The 16,760-nt window shown below is 51.2% G+C and overlaps 1 protein-coding gene across 4 annotated transcripts in view; it reads right to left on the bottom strand.

The window, feature by feature from the left end:
- Positions 1 to 16,458, bottom strand: part of SLC6A2 (solute carrier family 6 member 2) — a 50,554-nt gene extending 34,096 nt beyond the window's left edge. For all 4 annotated transcript variants that reach the window (XM_024233590.3, XM_063717658.1, XM_054533930.2 and 1 more), the window contains exons 1-4: positions 16,124 to 16,458; positions 15,327 to 15,651; positions 2,567 to 2,698; positions 76 to 313 (exon numbers count right to left, since the gene is read on the bottom strand). In XM_024233590.3, the coding sequence (XP_024089358.1) occupies positions 76 to 313; positions 2,567 to 2,698; positions 15,327 to 15,600 (644 nt within the window). In that variant the 5' untranslated portion in view covers positions 15,601 to 15,651; positions 16,124 to 16,458. The remainder of the gene's footprint in view (positions 1 to 75; positions 314 to 2,566; positions 2,699 to 15,326; positions 15,652 to 16,123) is intronic.
- Positions 16,459 to 16,760: the final 302 nt, after the last annotated feature.

The following is a 16,760-nucleotide window of genomic DNA, read 5'->3' as shown; positions in this document are numbered from 1 at the left end:
CTTTCCTTAGTGTTCGGCTCAGGTCATACCAAGCACTGGCCTCAACAGGCCCAGCACAAGGGGTCTGTGACTTACTCATAAAACTCGGCTGCCGGCGTGAACTTGTACTTGGAGTACTTGGTGTGGTTGCCAAGCACGGAGCCATTGAGGAGCTTGGGGTCGGTACAGTTGGGACTGTTCCAGGTGTGGCCACAGTCGGTCCAGGGCAGGTTGAGGGTGAAGGAGGAGAAGAGGTAGTAGAGTGACCAGGCGATGATGACGTTGTAGTAGAAGCCAACGTACAGGGCGATCAGGATGACAGCATAGCCAACGCCTGGGCGGGGACAGGGGGTAAGGCAGGAGTCTCCCAGGCCCAGCCCCACAGCCACCTCTCCTTGGGTGTGGCTCCACCACTGCACTCCCATTCCCTCTGCCTCTCGTTTCCTGCCGCACAGCGGTCCCCAACCTTTTCAGCACCAGGGACCAGTTGCATGGAAGACAATTTTTCCATAGATTTTGGGGTGGGGGTAGTTTCAAGATGAAACCGTTCCACCACAGGTCATCAGGCGTTAGTTAGATTCTCATAAGGAGCACACAACCTAGATCCCTCCCATGCGCAGTTCACAGTAGGGGTTGCGCTCATATGAGAATCTAGTGCCGCGGCTGATCTGACAGGAGGCAGAGCTCAGGCGGTCATGCGAGCGATGGAGAGCAGCTGTAAATAACAGATGAAGCTTCACTTACCCGCTGCTCACCTCCTGCTGTGTGGCCCGGTTCCTAACAGGCCACCGACTGCACGGTTATTGGTCCGTGGCCCGGGGATTGAGGAAACGTGCTATAGCAGATTGCCAGAGTCCATAGGCCCCTGCCATCTCTTTGCCCGAGAGCTCTCTCTTTCCACTGGAGCTCCCCTGCCCACTCACCACCTTCTTGCCCCCAGTGGGCAGCCATGTTAGGAGCTGGATTATAAGTATGCAGCTCCCTCGCCCCCTGGGCAGGATAACACTGACGGATGTTCACATTCTCCCCTGATGGGACTGAGCTCCCTGCCCAGGGTGGCACGGACTTGGTGCACACCCTTTATGGCTGCCTCCCCTTCCCTATCCCCAGTTGCTGCTCCCTGAGGATCACTTCCCGCACTAACTCCTTACGCTTATATCCTTGTCTCCGAACTGCTTCTGGGGAAACCCAAGCAAGCACTCCCTGATTGGAACTTCAGCCCTGTGTGCTTTCTGGGTCCTACTCTCAACCACTTGCTTCGGGTGCCAGTATCGTGTTCCTCAATGTATCACAAGCTCCTTTACGGATAGTTCTATAGCTTTTTTCTAGGGTAGATGTATTGTTTACCTACCCAACATTGCTTTTTAAGGAATTAGCCTTAAGCTATGATTAGCCTGTGAGGTGTGGATGAGGCTACTCCCCACTCTTCCTCCATCACGAGATGTACGCCTGGCCAATCAGAGCACTGCTTCCTCACAGCCACAGTGATTGGTTAGTAGATGGGCATATGACTCAAGTTAAACCAATGAGCATCTTCTCTGGGACCTTTAAGGAAGCTATGACTCTATAAGGGTTTTTGTTTGTTTACTTGTTTGCTTTTGGTAAAATTTAAACTTGGTAAAATTTAAGCCTGGGGTTGCTGATGGCCATCTTTGCAGGTACTTGAGAAGAATTTACCTGAGACTGATGCTAAGAGAAAACAACAGATCTGAAACACAAAAAGAGCGATAGATTCCAGATAACATTATTTGGGCATCTGGATCTATCTATACCTGAAGCCAATCCCCGGACTTTACTGTAACAGAAGGCAATTCTCTTTTATACTGAAGCCAGTTTGAGTTGAATTTCTAACAATTAACAACAAAAAAAGTAACGAATGCACATGTCTTATAAGACTCTTGCACCAGCTGTATCTCCCACAGGACTGAGTACACAGGAGGTACTCAGGAGACACATGCCAGCTGAGAAGAGGCTCATGGGAATCACACTGGCCCTCGTTGCCATCTGCCCAGTTCTCCAACCAGTGCTTGGGAGAGACTAACTCTTCCTCCATGCCCTTCTCCCAGCTGTATAGGGGCCAAGAAATAGCAGTTGCTCTGGCTACTTTCTGCAGATGTGTTCTTAGTCCCAAATGCAAGTAGGCTTCGTGTTATATTTCTGCTGCAATCAACTAGTTGTGGCTATTGTACTAAGGATTTTGAATCAGCTTTCTGGCTGGGCTCAAAAAGATCCATGATCAACTTCTAATGTCTGCCATGGGAGCAAAAGGAGAGAGTAGTGGTGTATGTGCTGGGTACTTCTGATACTTATGTAAAAATTTCCCATACAGGAAATAGACTCTCTGGTCACTCAGCAGGTAAGCTGGATTAGAACCCAGGTTTCCAGAATTTCTATGCTAATGCTATTCCCAACACACTGAATGCTCTCCATGTAACTTGGAATGGGGGACACTGTTGACCTTGTCGATACCTGTGAATCCCACATGACAGGAGGTCTACCTTAGATCTCACCACTGGAGCAGATTCCCCAAGGGCAACAGGGAAGCCTTTATGAACAACCTTGAAACTTCCTCCCACCCCTTCTTTACCTTTGAAGAATGGGCAGATTTTCCACACGGTGGCAGCCCCCTCCCGGTTGTACTGTCCCAGAGCCAGCTCCATGTAGAACAGGGGCATCCCCGCGATGATAAGGAACAGTGTGTACGGGATCAAGAAGGCACCTGGAGGACACAGGGGCAGAGTGTGACCTGGCAGACCCCTGCCCCTCCCAGTCTTGGATCCGTGTCTGCAAGAGCTGCAAAGTTCCTGGGCATCTGCTCAGCTGGCTGCTTCCAAAGGTGACGCACAGCAATCAATACTAATCATCATAACAGTAAGAATATTTGTGGTAGTAATAATCATAACCATAATAGTGAGGTTCTGTGGTCAAATTAGTAAAATCTAGGTTAAGCAAAGCAAAATAGGTTTGCTTCTTGCAGGCTTCTCCTAGCCTTTGATACACAAGTGCATGCTGTGATGTGCCAGGAGGGGGATCACAGGTGTAGCCTTTACCAGATTTATTTAAACACTGAACTTTTCTTTTATGAATCATCACTCTGGGAATGCCAATCTAACCCAAACCCTTCCTTTTACAGGCAAGAAAATTGAGACCAGAGAAAAAGAGACAGTGCCTAAATTTACATGACAGAGTTTCGAATTTTGCTGGTATCCTATCACATAGGGTTGCATGTGGCTTTCCCAAACATGATCTCACTGGATTCTTCTTAGAGTTTCACAACAGCCTGCAAACATAATAACCAGTCAGGGTCATTACGTACCCCAGGGCAAGCTGAGGGGCAGAGAAGGGAGTCTAATGGCTCCTGTTGGTGCTGCTGGTAGGTGATGGAAGCCGGATTCACATTCCGGCCTTGCGACCCACTTGGTCCCCACTGTCACAGGCGGCTGAAGCAAAGGGGCAGAGGTTCAAGTCTCTGATCAGGGAAGTTACCCACCCAGAACATCACAGAAACTTGATGGGTCCCTGGGCACCAGGCAGCAATTAATTCCTGGGAGAATTCCTGGTGGACTTAGACTCGTCTGAGGTGCTGAGACAATTCTCAGTACACCCTGGCAGCCCGGGATGTGCTTAGTGGGTTCTGACTCTGCGAGGTGACTCACTGGGACACATGTCATATGAGCCCCAGCTTGCAAGCGTGCCCAAAGCAAAACACCAGCTCCTTTCCACACACAGCTGGAGGTGGCCAGGCCAGATCTAAACTCCTGTTACCACTGGCCTTTAGCTAAGGTTTGTAACCCTGGAAACCAAATACTCTCTGACCTACCCACATCAAGAAAACAGGAAATACTTTAACAATGGTAACATTAGCAATATTAACAATAGATACCAGCAGCTCACACTTGCTCCTCCCCTTCTGAGCTCCAAGCACTTTCATTCAATCCTCACCACAAAGATCAAAGATCATTATTATTTCCATTTTACAGATGTGGAAACTAAGGTTTCAAGATAGCAAAGAACTGTGGCAAAGTCACATGATACCTAGGGTCAAACTCACTCAGCTACTCAGACTATCAGTCCCCACTTGTTTCTCAGGGTGCCTCTCCTAAGTAGGAAGCATGAAGTGTTGGCCCTAACGCTGAGAGACCCAATCCCTTGTGAGTAGAAGATGGGTCAGTGGTGGGGGGCAGGGCAGAAAGGGGGAAAAGGTAAAACTACTGGGAAATGAACATCTCCTGTGTATCAAGCAGGACCTGGGCTTGATCCCACTTACACTACCCAGAAACCTTCTGACATAGCAACTGCTATACCCATTTTTCAGATGAGGAAACTGAGGGTTGGAGAAATTAAATGACATGACTGACCTTATCCTGCTGGTAAGTTGCTGGTAAGTTGACCTTATCCTGTTAGGATTTGGGTCCAGGTCTGCCTGGCTCAAGAGCTCCAGAGCTGTGTCCAACATGCCCCACAGATTCTAGAACATTCCAGCCTAGATGAAGGACATGAGTCTGAATAGGATCAGAGGGTAGGTTGTTCTGAAATGGGGGATCTGGGACCAGCTAAGCTATCTGGTCTATTGGTCATAGGCTGGCCCAATGCTACAGCCACTGTTCCAGGCTGGAAGTCTCTGGAGTGGCCATGTGCCATTTCTCCCCTTCCTCATTTCTTCCTTTCATTCTCTTCCTTTCTCCCTCTCCCACATAGAGAGGGCTGGTTTGCCACCTGACCCATGTCCCTATGCACATTGCTGACAGTAATGGTGGGCTGGTGTGCTGATGTAGATGGAGGTAGGCAGTGGGGTTGGTGAAAGTTAACAAGTACCATTTGTTGAGCACCTGTTATATGCCAAGCTGCACACAAGTTTTTACATAATTATTTATTTAAAACCACCCCTGAGAGAGAATTACCACAATCCCTTTTGCAGATGAGGAAACTGAGGCTTAGAAAGGTTAAGCTGCTTGTCCAACTAGCAAGTATGAAGCTTGGCTTCAAACCTGGATCTGTCTCAGCCCCACTCTGCCTTGTGGCCAACTGCTACTCCCCTCGAGGATCTAGAGCCAGGGCAAGGGGCAGTTAGATAGGTGTATTAAACTGTTTAATAGGGCCAGGCACAGTGGCTCATGCCTGTAGTCCCAGCACTTAGGGAGGCCGAGGCAGGAGGCTTACTTGAGCCCAGGAACTCAAGAACAGCCTGGGCATCAGAGTTTGAGGCTCAGTGAGCTATGATTATGCCACTGCCCTGCAGCCTGGGTGACAGAGTGAGATGCTGACTCAAAAAAAAAAATTTAGAGAGAGAGAAAGAGAGAAGAAAACAAAACAAACAAATAAACAAAAACTCTTTGATAGGCCTGAAGATGGAAGTCAGTGGCCCAAGGGAACATGGCGAAGGAAAAAGCCAGGAGTCACTGCTCAGCCCTTGCCACTGTGGGTTGCCCCCCGCGACTCAATACTCTGCTGCATGGCCAAGGGAGGGGAAAAGCAGCATCAGCCAGTTAACCAGGCGTCTCACTTTGGCTGTTTTCCTCAACTCTAAACCTCTGGGTAACACTGCCAACACATAGGTAAACTGCCCAGTTTGGAGTTACTCTTCCTCTGCTGGCTGGGAGGCACAGTAACGTGAGAAAAGGAGGGAAGATGATGAGTCTGCATGCGCCTGCGGCTCTTCTCTGTGAGTGCATTTGATGTGGGCCAGCCAAAGCTTCATTCAGGTGGAAACAGATTAAGAAGACCAAAGAGTGGTGAAATGGCTAAGTAGGAATGAAAAAACAGCCAGCTACCCGTGGTCAGTGCCTTATTCTAAAAGAGGACAGCTAGCTTGCCCAAGGCCTCTTGCAGAAGGAAACGTGGGAGTTTCCTTCTCCTCTTGCAGAAGTAAACTCTTCAGATTGAAGAGTCAGGAAGGAGCTCCAGGGATGAGAGAAGTCAACTGAAGTTGCCTCTTTTATAAACAGCTCTGCAGTGGTTCTCTGGAAACTGAGGCTGGTTGCAAACCCCCTAAAAATTACTGCTCTGCAAGGCTTGTAACTGCCATACTCGTGTGGTCCTGCTCCATCTCCATGTGTAGCAGTGCCAGCTGCAACCGTCCTCACACAGGGTCCGAGAGTCTCAGAACTGCAAGGCCAGAATCTTATCTTGGAATGCCCTGGCTGCATGAGTGCTGGGCTGGTGAGGGCAGACCTGGAAAAACACAGGCAGGGCATGCCTCATGAGGGGCTCAGTGCCCAGTGCCTGGGAGTCTCCAAAAACCATATGCATGCACACAAATGCACACCTGTGCATACTCATGCAAATGGACACACACTTTTGCATGTCGACACACTCACACAACCACATGAGAAAAAGAACTGTCGACCATGAAAGAAACTCTGAGCAGTGGCCTTTGGATGAATTTAGTAAGAAAAGCATTAGTCCCATCACCTGTGGCCCAACCACACTGCCTCCCATCCCACTGTTAGAGAGAAACTCTTCTGGGTACAGAAGGGCTCTGGAAGCCTCTGTGCAAATGCTAAGTACCCAGGAAGGGAAGCCGAGGGGTCATTAGGTTTAGAGTGGGATGTGCTGGAGGAGCCCCCAGCAGGTGAGGAGGACCCCGGGTAGAGGGCTGGAAAGCCTGGAGGAAGGGTTCAGTGAGGGGTGCAGTGGCTAAGACCTGCTGGGGATCTCGGGGGAGGTGGAGGGAGTGTGGTCAAAGAGGAGCTTCAGGAAAGAGAGAGGCTCCCCTGATACCTAGTTTGTTGAGGACAGGATTCCTCAAACTGTGAATTCTGGCCACACCCTGATATATGCAGGAAGTGCCAATCCACAGAATAGTTCCCTTGATACACACAGCTCAGCTACAGGCTGTCACTGCTGGTGTCATGCACCAGAGCCCCCAAGAAAACCTTGGTCCACGCTTAGGGAAGCTAGATTTGTCCCCCTTCCCCAACACCCCAAGGGTGCCCTAACAGCACAGTAGGCATCAGGATGCAGGAGAAGGTGAAACTTTAGTCAGGAGACAGGGCTGCTCACACTTCAACACATTTAAAGGTGACAAATCAACAACTGTTACATAAAACATGTTCTGTCTTCCTACTTTGACAAAGAGACCTTTGTAATAGTTCTATTATGAAGTTCAAGGTTGGAATTCTCAGCTCTTGGAGCTCCAGGCTGGAATGTGGAGGTAGAGGGGAAGACCCATTTGCCCTGCCCCTACTTCCTCCCAGCTCAATCTAGCCATGTCAGGGCTCTTGCACATAGGTGTCCAAGCTATGTCCACCTGCCTTGCAGACACCCCCACCTCCCGCAGCACAGCCCACACCACAGAAGAGGGAACCCAGCAAGAGGTTCATGTAGACCCAGAAGGGTGCCTGAGGCTGTTTGGGCAGGGAATTCCACCCTCCGGGTATTGGAGGGTGGTGGGGTATTCGGATGGGGAGTGTGCTGGGTGGGCAGGCACACTTGACTCCCATGAGATGGAAAGGGGGCAGAGTTGTGCTCTCTGAAGCACAGAGGTAGGGCAGGTCTTCATGCCTGGACCTAAAGATAATCCTGTCCCTCAGCCCTGCTGTGTATAGCTACGTGACCTTGTCTAAATGTACCTCCTCTGAGCCTTAGCTCCCCCTTTGTAAATGCGATAATAATACCTGTGTCACTGGTTTGCTGTGATAATCAGAGATGACAGAGGTGAAGTGTCAGGCACTTAGTGGGTGCTCTGTAAATGGGACTCATGTCTTGTCATTATACTCAAGAGCAGATGTGCAGCAGCTCTGTCCACTGGAAACAGGAAGTAAAGGATGTCTTGTGTGGTGGAGGGTGGCTGGGCCCTTTGTGGAGCACAGCATGAACGCCGGCTGGAGGCCACACACAGGACTCTGCGGCAGTGCTCTGGGATCCTCATGTCCCTGTCCCAAGTGGGGCTGGCTACTCTACTCTTGTGTGCAAACAAGAGTGCTGACCATGAGCAAATGCAGGACAAAAGATGCCCCCAGGCCACAGACAGCCCTGTTACCTAGAAAGAATGCCCTGTAGTGCTGCACGAAGGATGGCATGAAGGTAGTGGGAGGGGGATGCATGCAGTGAAGAGATTTAGGGAATGGAAGCACCGGCCAAAGCGGGGGACAGGATATGCCAGGCCAAACCTTAGCTGACCCTAGAAGAGTTCTGAAGCTGAGATGGCCCCTCAAACATTTCCTACTCAGGAACCTCCATGTGTTTGGCTCTCCTGAAGCTCCTGAACCCTGTCCTCTTGGGCCTTCTATGGAGATGTCATTGGACAGGCATGTTTGGCCACCATGACTGAATGGAGTATGATGTAATACTAATAAGCTGAGTGGGAAAGCTCAGCAAGGCCTGTCTGTTCAGATTCTTCTCGGTCTCCCTGTGCAGCATTCCTTCCCCCAGGGCCTGGGGCAGGACTTCTTCTGAAATGGGGGTTTTATGACTCACAATTAGAAAGGTGGGTCAGAGAATTTCGTTACTGCCAGCTCCAAGAAAGAAAACCCAGGGAAAAATCCTGCCTTGGAGAGATAAGGGAGCAGATGGAAGGAGGGCAGCAGAAGGTCAAAGACAGAGAGGTTCTGTTTTCTGAGGCCTAAAGTGCCCCAATGTTACAGCAAGGGCTATTGGTATTTTGAGCCAGGAACAATAGATCAATAGATAGACAGACAGATGGATAGACAGATAGACAGATAGGTATCATAGTAGTACACAGAGCTATGGTAAGACCTCAGCTGGAGGGACCCAAGGTGAAGGTGAGGGAGTGCCTTGGTCTGTTTAGCATTGCTATAACAGAATACCTGAGGCTAGGGAATTTATAAAGAAAAGAGGTTTATATGTCTCATGATTCTGGTGGCTGGAAAGTTCAACGTTGGGCAGCTGCATCTGGTGAGGGCCTCTGGCTGCTTCCACTCATGGCAGAAAAGGAAAGGGGAGCAGGGGTACAGAGATCACATGGCAAGAGGGGAACCAAGAGAGTGGGGCGAGAACTCACTTACCTTCTCCAAAGGACATTAATCTATTTATAAGAGATCCACTCTCATGACCCAAACACCTCTCACTAGGCCCCTCCTCCCAACACTCCAACACTGGGATTCAAACTTCAACAGGAGTTTTAGTGGAGACAAACAAACCATATCTAAACCATAGCAGAAAATGTAATAAAGTGTTCCTCTGAGTTCTGTGAGCCACTCTAGCAAATTAATCAAACCCAAGCAAGGGGTGGGGGGAACCCTGATTTATAGACAGTGGGTCAGAAGCACAGTAAAACAACCTGGGCCTTATTATAGGAACATAAAGTGATGGGCATTCTTGTGGGAATGCCTCAACCTGTGGGATCTGATGCTATCTCCAGGTAGACAGCACCAGAATTGAATTGAATCGGAGGCACTCAGCTGGTGTCTGCTGCAGACTTGATTACTTGCCTGATGTGCTGGGAGAAACCCCCAAACATGGGGTCACAGACATCTTCTGTGTTGATTGTTGTCGTTGAGTGAAAGACCTGGAAACAGGCCCACTGAGGGAACACACCCACTCCCCTGATGGATTAAACCCAGCTGCTCTAAGTAGAAAAATGGGGGTGGAATTCAGGGAAACTGGCGCCGGGCTACCCCTCCTCATGTGGTAATTCTCCATCTGCTGGTCACTTTGGAGGATCTGGACTTGATTTTTCCTAATAAAGCTATGGCTTTAGTAAAATCTCTGTGAAGATTCTGGTTTCCATTTCCTCCATCTTAGTCTCTTTAAGAGAAACACATCAGACGGTGTTTGGGTTGCTCAGAACTACATCACAGAGGGAAATATGACCCACAAATAACAGAGCAGGACCTCACCTCCCTCATTTGGGATTAATACCTCCAATATTGGAATCGAAAATGACAAACTTTTAGGAGATCTGCAGCAGATCATGAGCCCCTTAAAGGCAAGGATTTTCTTTTGCTCATCTCCATATTCCTGGCATATGATAGGCAATTAGTAAATTTTTTTTGGCTAAATAATGGCTCTCAGCAGTGACTCACATGAAGGATGCAGCTAATGAAAGCCCCGGGGCCTTTCTCCACTTGTGCTGTAGCCTAATCCTTACTTAGGCAGTTATGTTTGGGACTGCAGGGCAGGATATAACATTTATTCCTATTAAATCCCAATGTTGTCAGGAACAGCCCCTTTCAGATCCTTTTGACAAGCTTGGAGTAACAAGCCAAACCATGCCAGTGACCTCAGATCAGGGTCCCAGATGAGCACCACATTTCTGCCAAGGGATGTACAGACTTGTCAGCTGAGTGCCACACCAGCTGGCTGGCTCATTGTGCATCTGAGCTGACAATCAGTGTCTGGCTTGGCAAGCCCGGGGTGTAGATGGCCCCCTGCAGCCAGGCCAGATGTAAGAGCACTGAGTTTGGAGACTCCTGACCTCTGTAGCAGCCACTGCTTCATACTCGGTGTTAAGGATCCCAGATATTTTGGCCACAAGGGCTCCCAAAGGGCTGGGGGTCCCTAAGACTCTGAGCTTCCTTGGGGAGAGGAGAGAGTCCGCTGGGGATGCAAAACCACAGAAGGTCATGGGACCCCATGCAGGAATTATAAACCCCATTTTCCAGGTAAGGAATCTATTTTGAGATACGGTTAGGCTGTCAGGAAATGGAGCAAAGCCCAACCCCTGATTCCTGAGTCTATCATGCTTGGGCTCCAGACCCAAGTGGGACTACTTTCCAGCCTTATTTCCTTTTATCAATTTCATCTTAGGATGAATTCTGCTACTTCCAAAATCAGGATCCTGCCCCACTCCTAAGTCTAGCATTCAGTTAATATCATTGAACAATAACAAAATACTAATGACTACATGTATGGAGCCCCTATTATGTGACATCATTTCAAGGAGTTTACATATATTGTCTCTGATGCCATCTCATCCTGCAAGAAGGTGCTGTGGTTATTCTCCTCTTCTGTGTAAGGAAACTGAAGCTCAGATCAGCAAAGGTGAGTGATTTGTCTATCATTACCTTTCTAGCAAAAGTTAGACTCAGATCCTGAACCTAAAGACTATATTTCTCTACAATGCACAGCTCTAAGCTGGCCTCAGGACAGGAGTCAAACAGAAGCAGCCATGTGCAAAGGTTAATTCACAGTGGCCACTTCCCTGGAAGAAAGGCAAACATGAGCACCCAGTCAATCTTCCTGCTCTTCCCCAGGGACCAGCACAGACCAGGATCACAGGTGCAAAGGGAAACTCTAGAATCACCGCCTGGTACTGCCTCCTCATGGAGACCAGCTGTTTGAGAAGGTTCTGAACAAAGCTCTGGAATTTCTGAGAGTGGCTTTCCCCTCCCAAAGCCTCCCGCAGCCCGTGCATCCCAGCAGCTGGCCATGGGGAAGATGTTCAGACAGGCTGATCTTTTCCAGTAATTCATTCAGAAAACATTAACCAGGGGCCTAAACCATTGCCACCTTCATCATTTCAAAACATCCTCCATTCTGGGCCAGGATGAACAGTCAGAATTGCAGAGGTTACAGTGTTAATACTGGCACCAGAAGAGCACACTGAGGGCTGTTAAATAACAGGCCGGGTGAGTCCTGGCTTCAGTGTAACCCTGAGCCAGGGAATTGGAAAGGAATAAATCTTGTGGTGTTATCCCAGGTCATGTTCACCTATGGCTGGGAACTTGAGGCTCAGAGAGGGGCTGTACTATGCCTGAGGTCACACAGTGAGAGGCAGAGCTCAGATTCAAACTCCAGTCTTCCGGCTGCTTCTGCAACTGCAAAGACCCACCTTTCCTGACCACTCGCTCTCATCTCTGGGGCTAATTTGGGAATTACTGGATGAGAATTGATCCACAAAAAGACAGAGAAGCCAGGAGGCCTACGCAGAGATAAAGCCCAGAGGGGGCTAGCTGAGCATGTCTGAAGGGATGAGAGGTAAGTGAGAAAAGGAGTTACCTCATAGTCTGAGATGGAGGGCTGCACTGCTCCCTGACACCAACTGTGAACATCCTAACCAGAAATGGAAATTCACTGGTATAATATCCCCACCCCTTAGCCTGGCATTCAAGGCCTCTGCAGCCTGGCCTCAACTTGCCCCTGCACCCTTATCTCTCCCAGCTTGCCCTGCAGCCAGCCTACACTCCTGTTCTCTGAGATGATTCCATGTACATTCCTGCCCCAGGTGCACAGCTGGAGATCTCCTCCCTTCTCATTGCTTGTCTGCACCCTCCCCATCCAGAGCAGCTGAGCTTCAACCACAGCCCACCTCCTCCCAGCCCTTCCTAAGCAGCCCTTCCTCAGGCCTTTAGGGCATTTGTCTAAAGCACTTGTCTCTCCATCCATTTCATACATCATCATAACGACATTAACAAAAATCAGCAGCCACCTTTCCTAAGGCCACAATCCATGCCAGGCTCTCCATCAGTTATTATATTTGGTCCCCACAACAATGTTCTGAGCTGAACACCATTATTTCCATTTGACAAGTGAGGAAACTGAGGCTTGGAGACTTGCCAAAGCCAGACAGCTAGAAACTGGAACCCAGGACTCCACAGCTAAGACCGCTAATAAATAGTCTGCCCCTGCCCCACTGCTGTATGTGGCTTCACTTTATTAGTTAGCACTGAGTGTTTCTGTTGTTGTTTCTGAATATGGTTGGAGGTCTCTGAGGGCTTGGAGCATTTCATTAACTTATTCAACAGCAGTTTCTTGGGCACCTTCTACCACATTCCTGTGATCTAGGCCCTATCTTGGGCATTAGAAATACAGGGATTAAAAAGTCACAGTCTCTGCCCTCATTGTGCCTTTTCCTGTTTGGGAGACAGACCCACAAAGAGAAAAGCCACCAAACAACTTGGAGTGAGCTGTGTTTTGAGCTAGCAAGCCCGGGCGAAGGAGCCCTCGGCCAACTTCACTTAAAGACCGGAACTCGTGACAAGTTTGCTCCATTTTGCATCCTAAGAACCTAGTACCCTGCATACAACAGGTGCTCTTTATTTGCATTGCTGGCAATGACTAAAGAGCACACAGTGTCAATGAAAGCCCTGGAATATCCATCTAGCTGACTTGTCAAATTGGCCATCTGGATGCTTTTAGTTTCAACAAACCCATAGAGCAATGGGAAGAACTTGTAGCAGCATGACAATAAAGACTCGGGTGATTAAAGCTCCTGGCAGGCAGAAGTGGTGGTTCATGTCTCTTGGTGACCGTGACCCCTGCAGAGCCTAGCATTGTGTCTCACACCAAGAGGGACCAGAAAAATATTACTGATTAATGACAGAGCCTTCCACTGTCTAGAGACAAGCAGTCTGGTGCGGTCACTGAGGACAGGCGGGATGGCGGGTCTTAAGGTCTGTCATTCATCATCTCCCTGCCTGTTAAAAAACAGAGAATCTGCATTTTCTCCCTTCCCGGGCCCAAACAGCCATGCTTAAACCTGCCCAGTAACGCTTGAGAGGCTGCAGCCGCCAAAGGTGGGAAAGTTTCACCTCTGGATTAGCTTCTCCTTTTCTCACCTTTCTCTCTCTGCCTATGACCATCCCAGGGCCAGACACAAACATTGAGCCTGCAGAGTCACAAGTTGTTCCCCCAGGGATCAGGCCCCAGACCTCAGATGCTCCTGAAGCTCAGGACTGCTGTCCCAGCTATCTGGTCTCAGAGTATCTGACAATGACAGACCCATCTCAGGAGGTGTCGGGGAGACCGTGGACGCAATCCTCCATCTGTCAGCTCCAACCTTGGGTTAACTTTCTCGTTGGAAGAGCTAACTGCTTTCTTACTCAGCATCCTCTGCTCAGAGCCACCTGTGCTCTATGGTGATCCCACTCCTTTTTTTTGAGACAGAGTCTTGCTCTGCCACCCATGGTCCAGGCTGGAGTACAGTGGCGTGATCTCGGCTCACTGCAACTTCCACATCCCGGGTTCAAGTGATTCTCCTGCCTCAGTCTCCTGAGTAGCTGGGATTACAGGCGTGCACCACTACGCCCAGCTAAGTTTTTGTACTTTTAGTAGAGACGAGGTGTCACCATGTTGCCCAGGCTGGTCTTGAACTCCTGAGCTCAGGCAATCTGCCCACTTTGTCCTTCCAAAGTGTTAGGATTACAGGCATGAGCCACCATGCCCGGCCTCACTACTTTTTTGCAAACACCAAGTATTGCCCATCCCAAAGCAAGGGTCCAGAGTACACACAGAAGCAAAGAGTTGTAAGTCCTAGAGCCTGTGAACAGGTCATGAGCTTTCCCTCTACCCAGCTCCAAATTCTTGCCCTTCCTCCCTCTGACCTCCCTTAAGTCCAGAGTCACAGCTACCGTCAAGCAGTGCAGCCCAGTGGAGAGAGAGAGGCTTTCAGAGCTGGGTTCCCCTTCAATTTCTTCCTCAAAAGGTCTATTTTCCCACACTCTTTGCAGGGTACCTCTGAGCTCATCCCAGCAAAAGTGGCAGGACTGGGCACCCCAGGAGCAAAGCCCCTCAGGAAGGAGCTAGGGGGTGGGGGGTCAGCACCCTGACTCCCAGGCTGCTTCCCTGGCCCGGGGTTCTATGTTATTCTTCCTGGATTGGCTGTAGGTGATTTCTAGGCTCTCATTCTCAGGCAGGTGGCCAATTGGACCACCCAGCAGAAGGGGGAGAGAGTGCATCTGTTCCACTGGAGTCTTCTTCAGGCCCCTCTCCCACTCCTCCCTGCAATGCAGCTAGAACTTCAGCAGGTAGAGGTTTCACACCAATCATCTAGGCCTCCTGCCTTGAGGACCAGGCCAGTTCTTGGCACCTACTGGCCTGATTCCACCTGGGCTGTGCTCCCTGAGAATGGCATTCTTTCTGATACTGGCTTCTTCTTGTGTGTTTCTATCCCCAAGACCACAGGGCCTCCCCAGGTGCCTTCAGAAAACCGAAGTATTCCCACTGCTCCTGGCCCAAAGGTTCCTGCCCCCAGGCTCAGAGTGCTAGATTTAGGGTCACTGTGGGCCTGGTTGTCAAATCCCACCCACTTCTGGTGCCCCTTCAAGAGCTCTTGGAACCTCCACCTCCCTTCCAGCAGACCATCAAAAGGTCAGGCTCCCCCACCCAAACCGGCACCCCAGATTCTGTCCTTTCCATCCATACCCCTATCATGACTTTAGGGTCATGCCTCGATTTCACTCTTCTGCTGTTTTGCTTCCAGGGTGCCCAATCCTGACACTTCCGCTGGAATGAGCTCGAGGTACTCCGCAAAGAGCCCGGGAAAATGACCTTCCAGAGGACTCCAATCCTTTTTTTTTCCGTTAGCCCTGTCCAGTTCTTTCTGCGCCCCAGATATGCCCCTGTCTTCTCGCCTCCCTTCCGTGTGTATTCCAGCTCCTGTCCCAGCCACCGCTGCAGAGAGCGGACCTCCCAAATTCAAATTCCCAGCCCGATCCCGCGCTCACCGCCGCCGTTCTTGTAGCAGAGGTAGGGGAAGCGCCACACGTTGGCCAGGTCCACTGCGAAGCCGACTACGGACAGCAGGAAGTCGATCTTCTTGCCCCAGGTCTCCCGGGGCTGCGCGTCGCCGTCGCGGGGCGCCAGCAGGCACTGGACGCCGTTGCGCTCCTTCACCACCAGCAGCTCCGCAGTTTTGCGCGCCCGAAGGGGCTGCTCTGCACCCGCGTCCGCGCCGCTGTTCTCGGGCTGCACCTGCGGGTTCATCCGCGCCAGAAGCATGGATGCAGCTGGCGAGAGGAACTTTAGCGGTCCTGGGGGCACGCCGAGGCTCTGCTTGGATAAAGGGAAAAGAGGTGGTTACCGGGCCGTTCCTCCCTACTTGCAACTCCCAAGACCACCCGGGAGCGCCTTAGATACTGGGATGAGCGCGCGCTGAGCCGACGCAGGGTTCCCAGAAAAGGGTGCGCGTCCGCTGGAAAAATTTGGAAACAGAGGTTGGGGCACGCCGGAACTCAAGAGTTGGAGACTTCTGACAGCCCTCTGGGGGCGGCTGAAAACCCTGCAGCACTTTTCCTCGTTCACCCACTCTCGCCTGCCCCAAATGGCTGGGATTGAACTCACCGAGGCTGAGGGCAGCGTGCCGACCCCCTCCCCAGCTCGGGTCCGCGACACTTCAACAGCCACAGGAGCCTTCCCGGACACAAAGTCACTGCACTACAAACTCGCTAGCCCTCTGCTGGCGCGTCTGGGCCCGGGCCTCCCCGGCCGACCTAGCCCTGTCCCGCGCTCAGGGCGCACTCACGTGTCCGGCGGCGAGGGGATCCCTGGTGCCTTGCGCCCTGCCGGCCCCCGACCGGCTGCGCCTTGGCGGGCTCTGGGACGCGGGCTGGGGCTGGGCTCCGCCGTGTGGCGTTCGGGCGGGGCCGGGGAAGAGCTGGAGGCGCGGGGCGGCCGGCAGGGCGCGGGCTGACTGGTTCTGGCCGTGCCTGGCGGGGGCCGGGCTGATAATGTAGCCTGCGCCCCAGGTAACGCGCCGATTGCATTAACCCAGCGCCCGGCCCGCTCCGTCTGGAGCCTGTTAGCGCTAATGGAGACTGACAGCGCGGCCGGGGATGGGCAGGGGCGGGAGCGTGGCGCGGGCTCCCAGGGATCTGGGGGACCCGGGCGCGCACTCCCTTTCTATCCTGCGCCGAGCACCGCTCGCCGCTCCCAAGGACACCAGGCCTCTGATCTCCCACCACGGGGAGCTAGTGACAGACTCTCCAGAACTGGGGTCTGCGTTGCGTCAGAGAGGAGGCCAAAAAAGGACTGGGGAAGCAGCGATCGGTGCAGCACCAGCTCTGTCTTCCGCAGCAGGCCACTTAAACTATCTGGTCAGTTTCTTTATCAACGAAATGGGAATGTGCGGCTCAGGGCCCAGTGCTGCAAGTAGGCGGCCA

The sequence above is a fragment of the Pongo abelii genome, chromosome 18 (assembly GCF_028885655.2).
Source record: "Pongo abelii isolate AG06213 chromosome 18, NHGRI_mPonAbe1-v2.0_pri, whole genome shotgun sequence".
NCBI lineage: Eukaryota > Metazoa > Chordata > Mammalia > Primates > Hominidae > Pongo > Pongo abelii.
The sequence above is the reverse complement of the archived record's forward strand: the minus strand, read 5'-3'. Positions and strand labels throughout refer to the sequence as shown.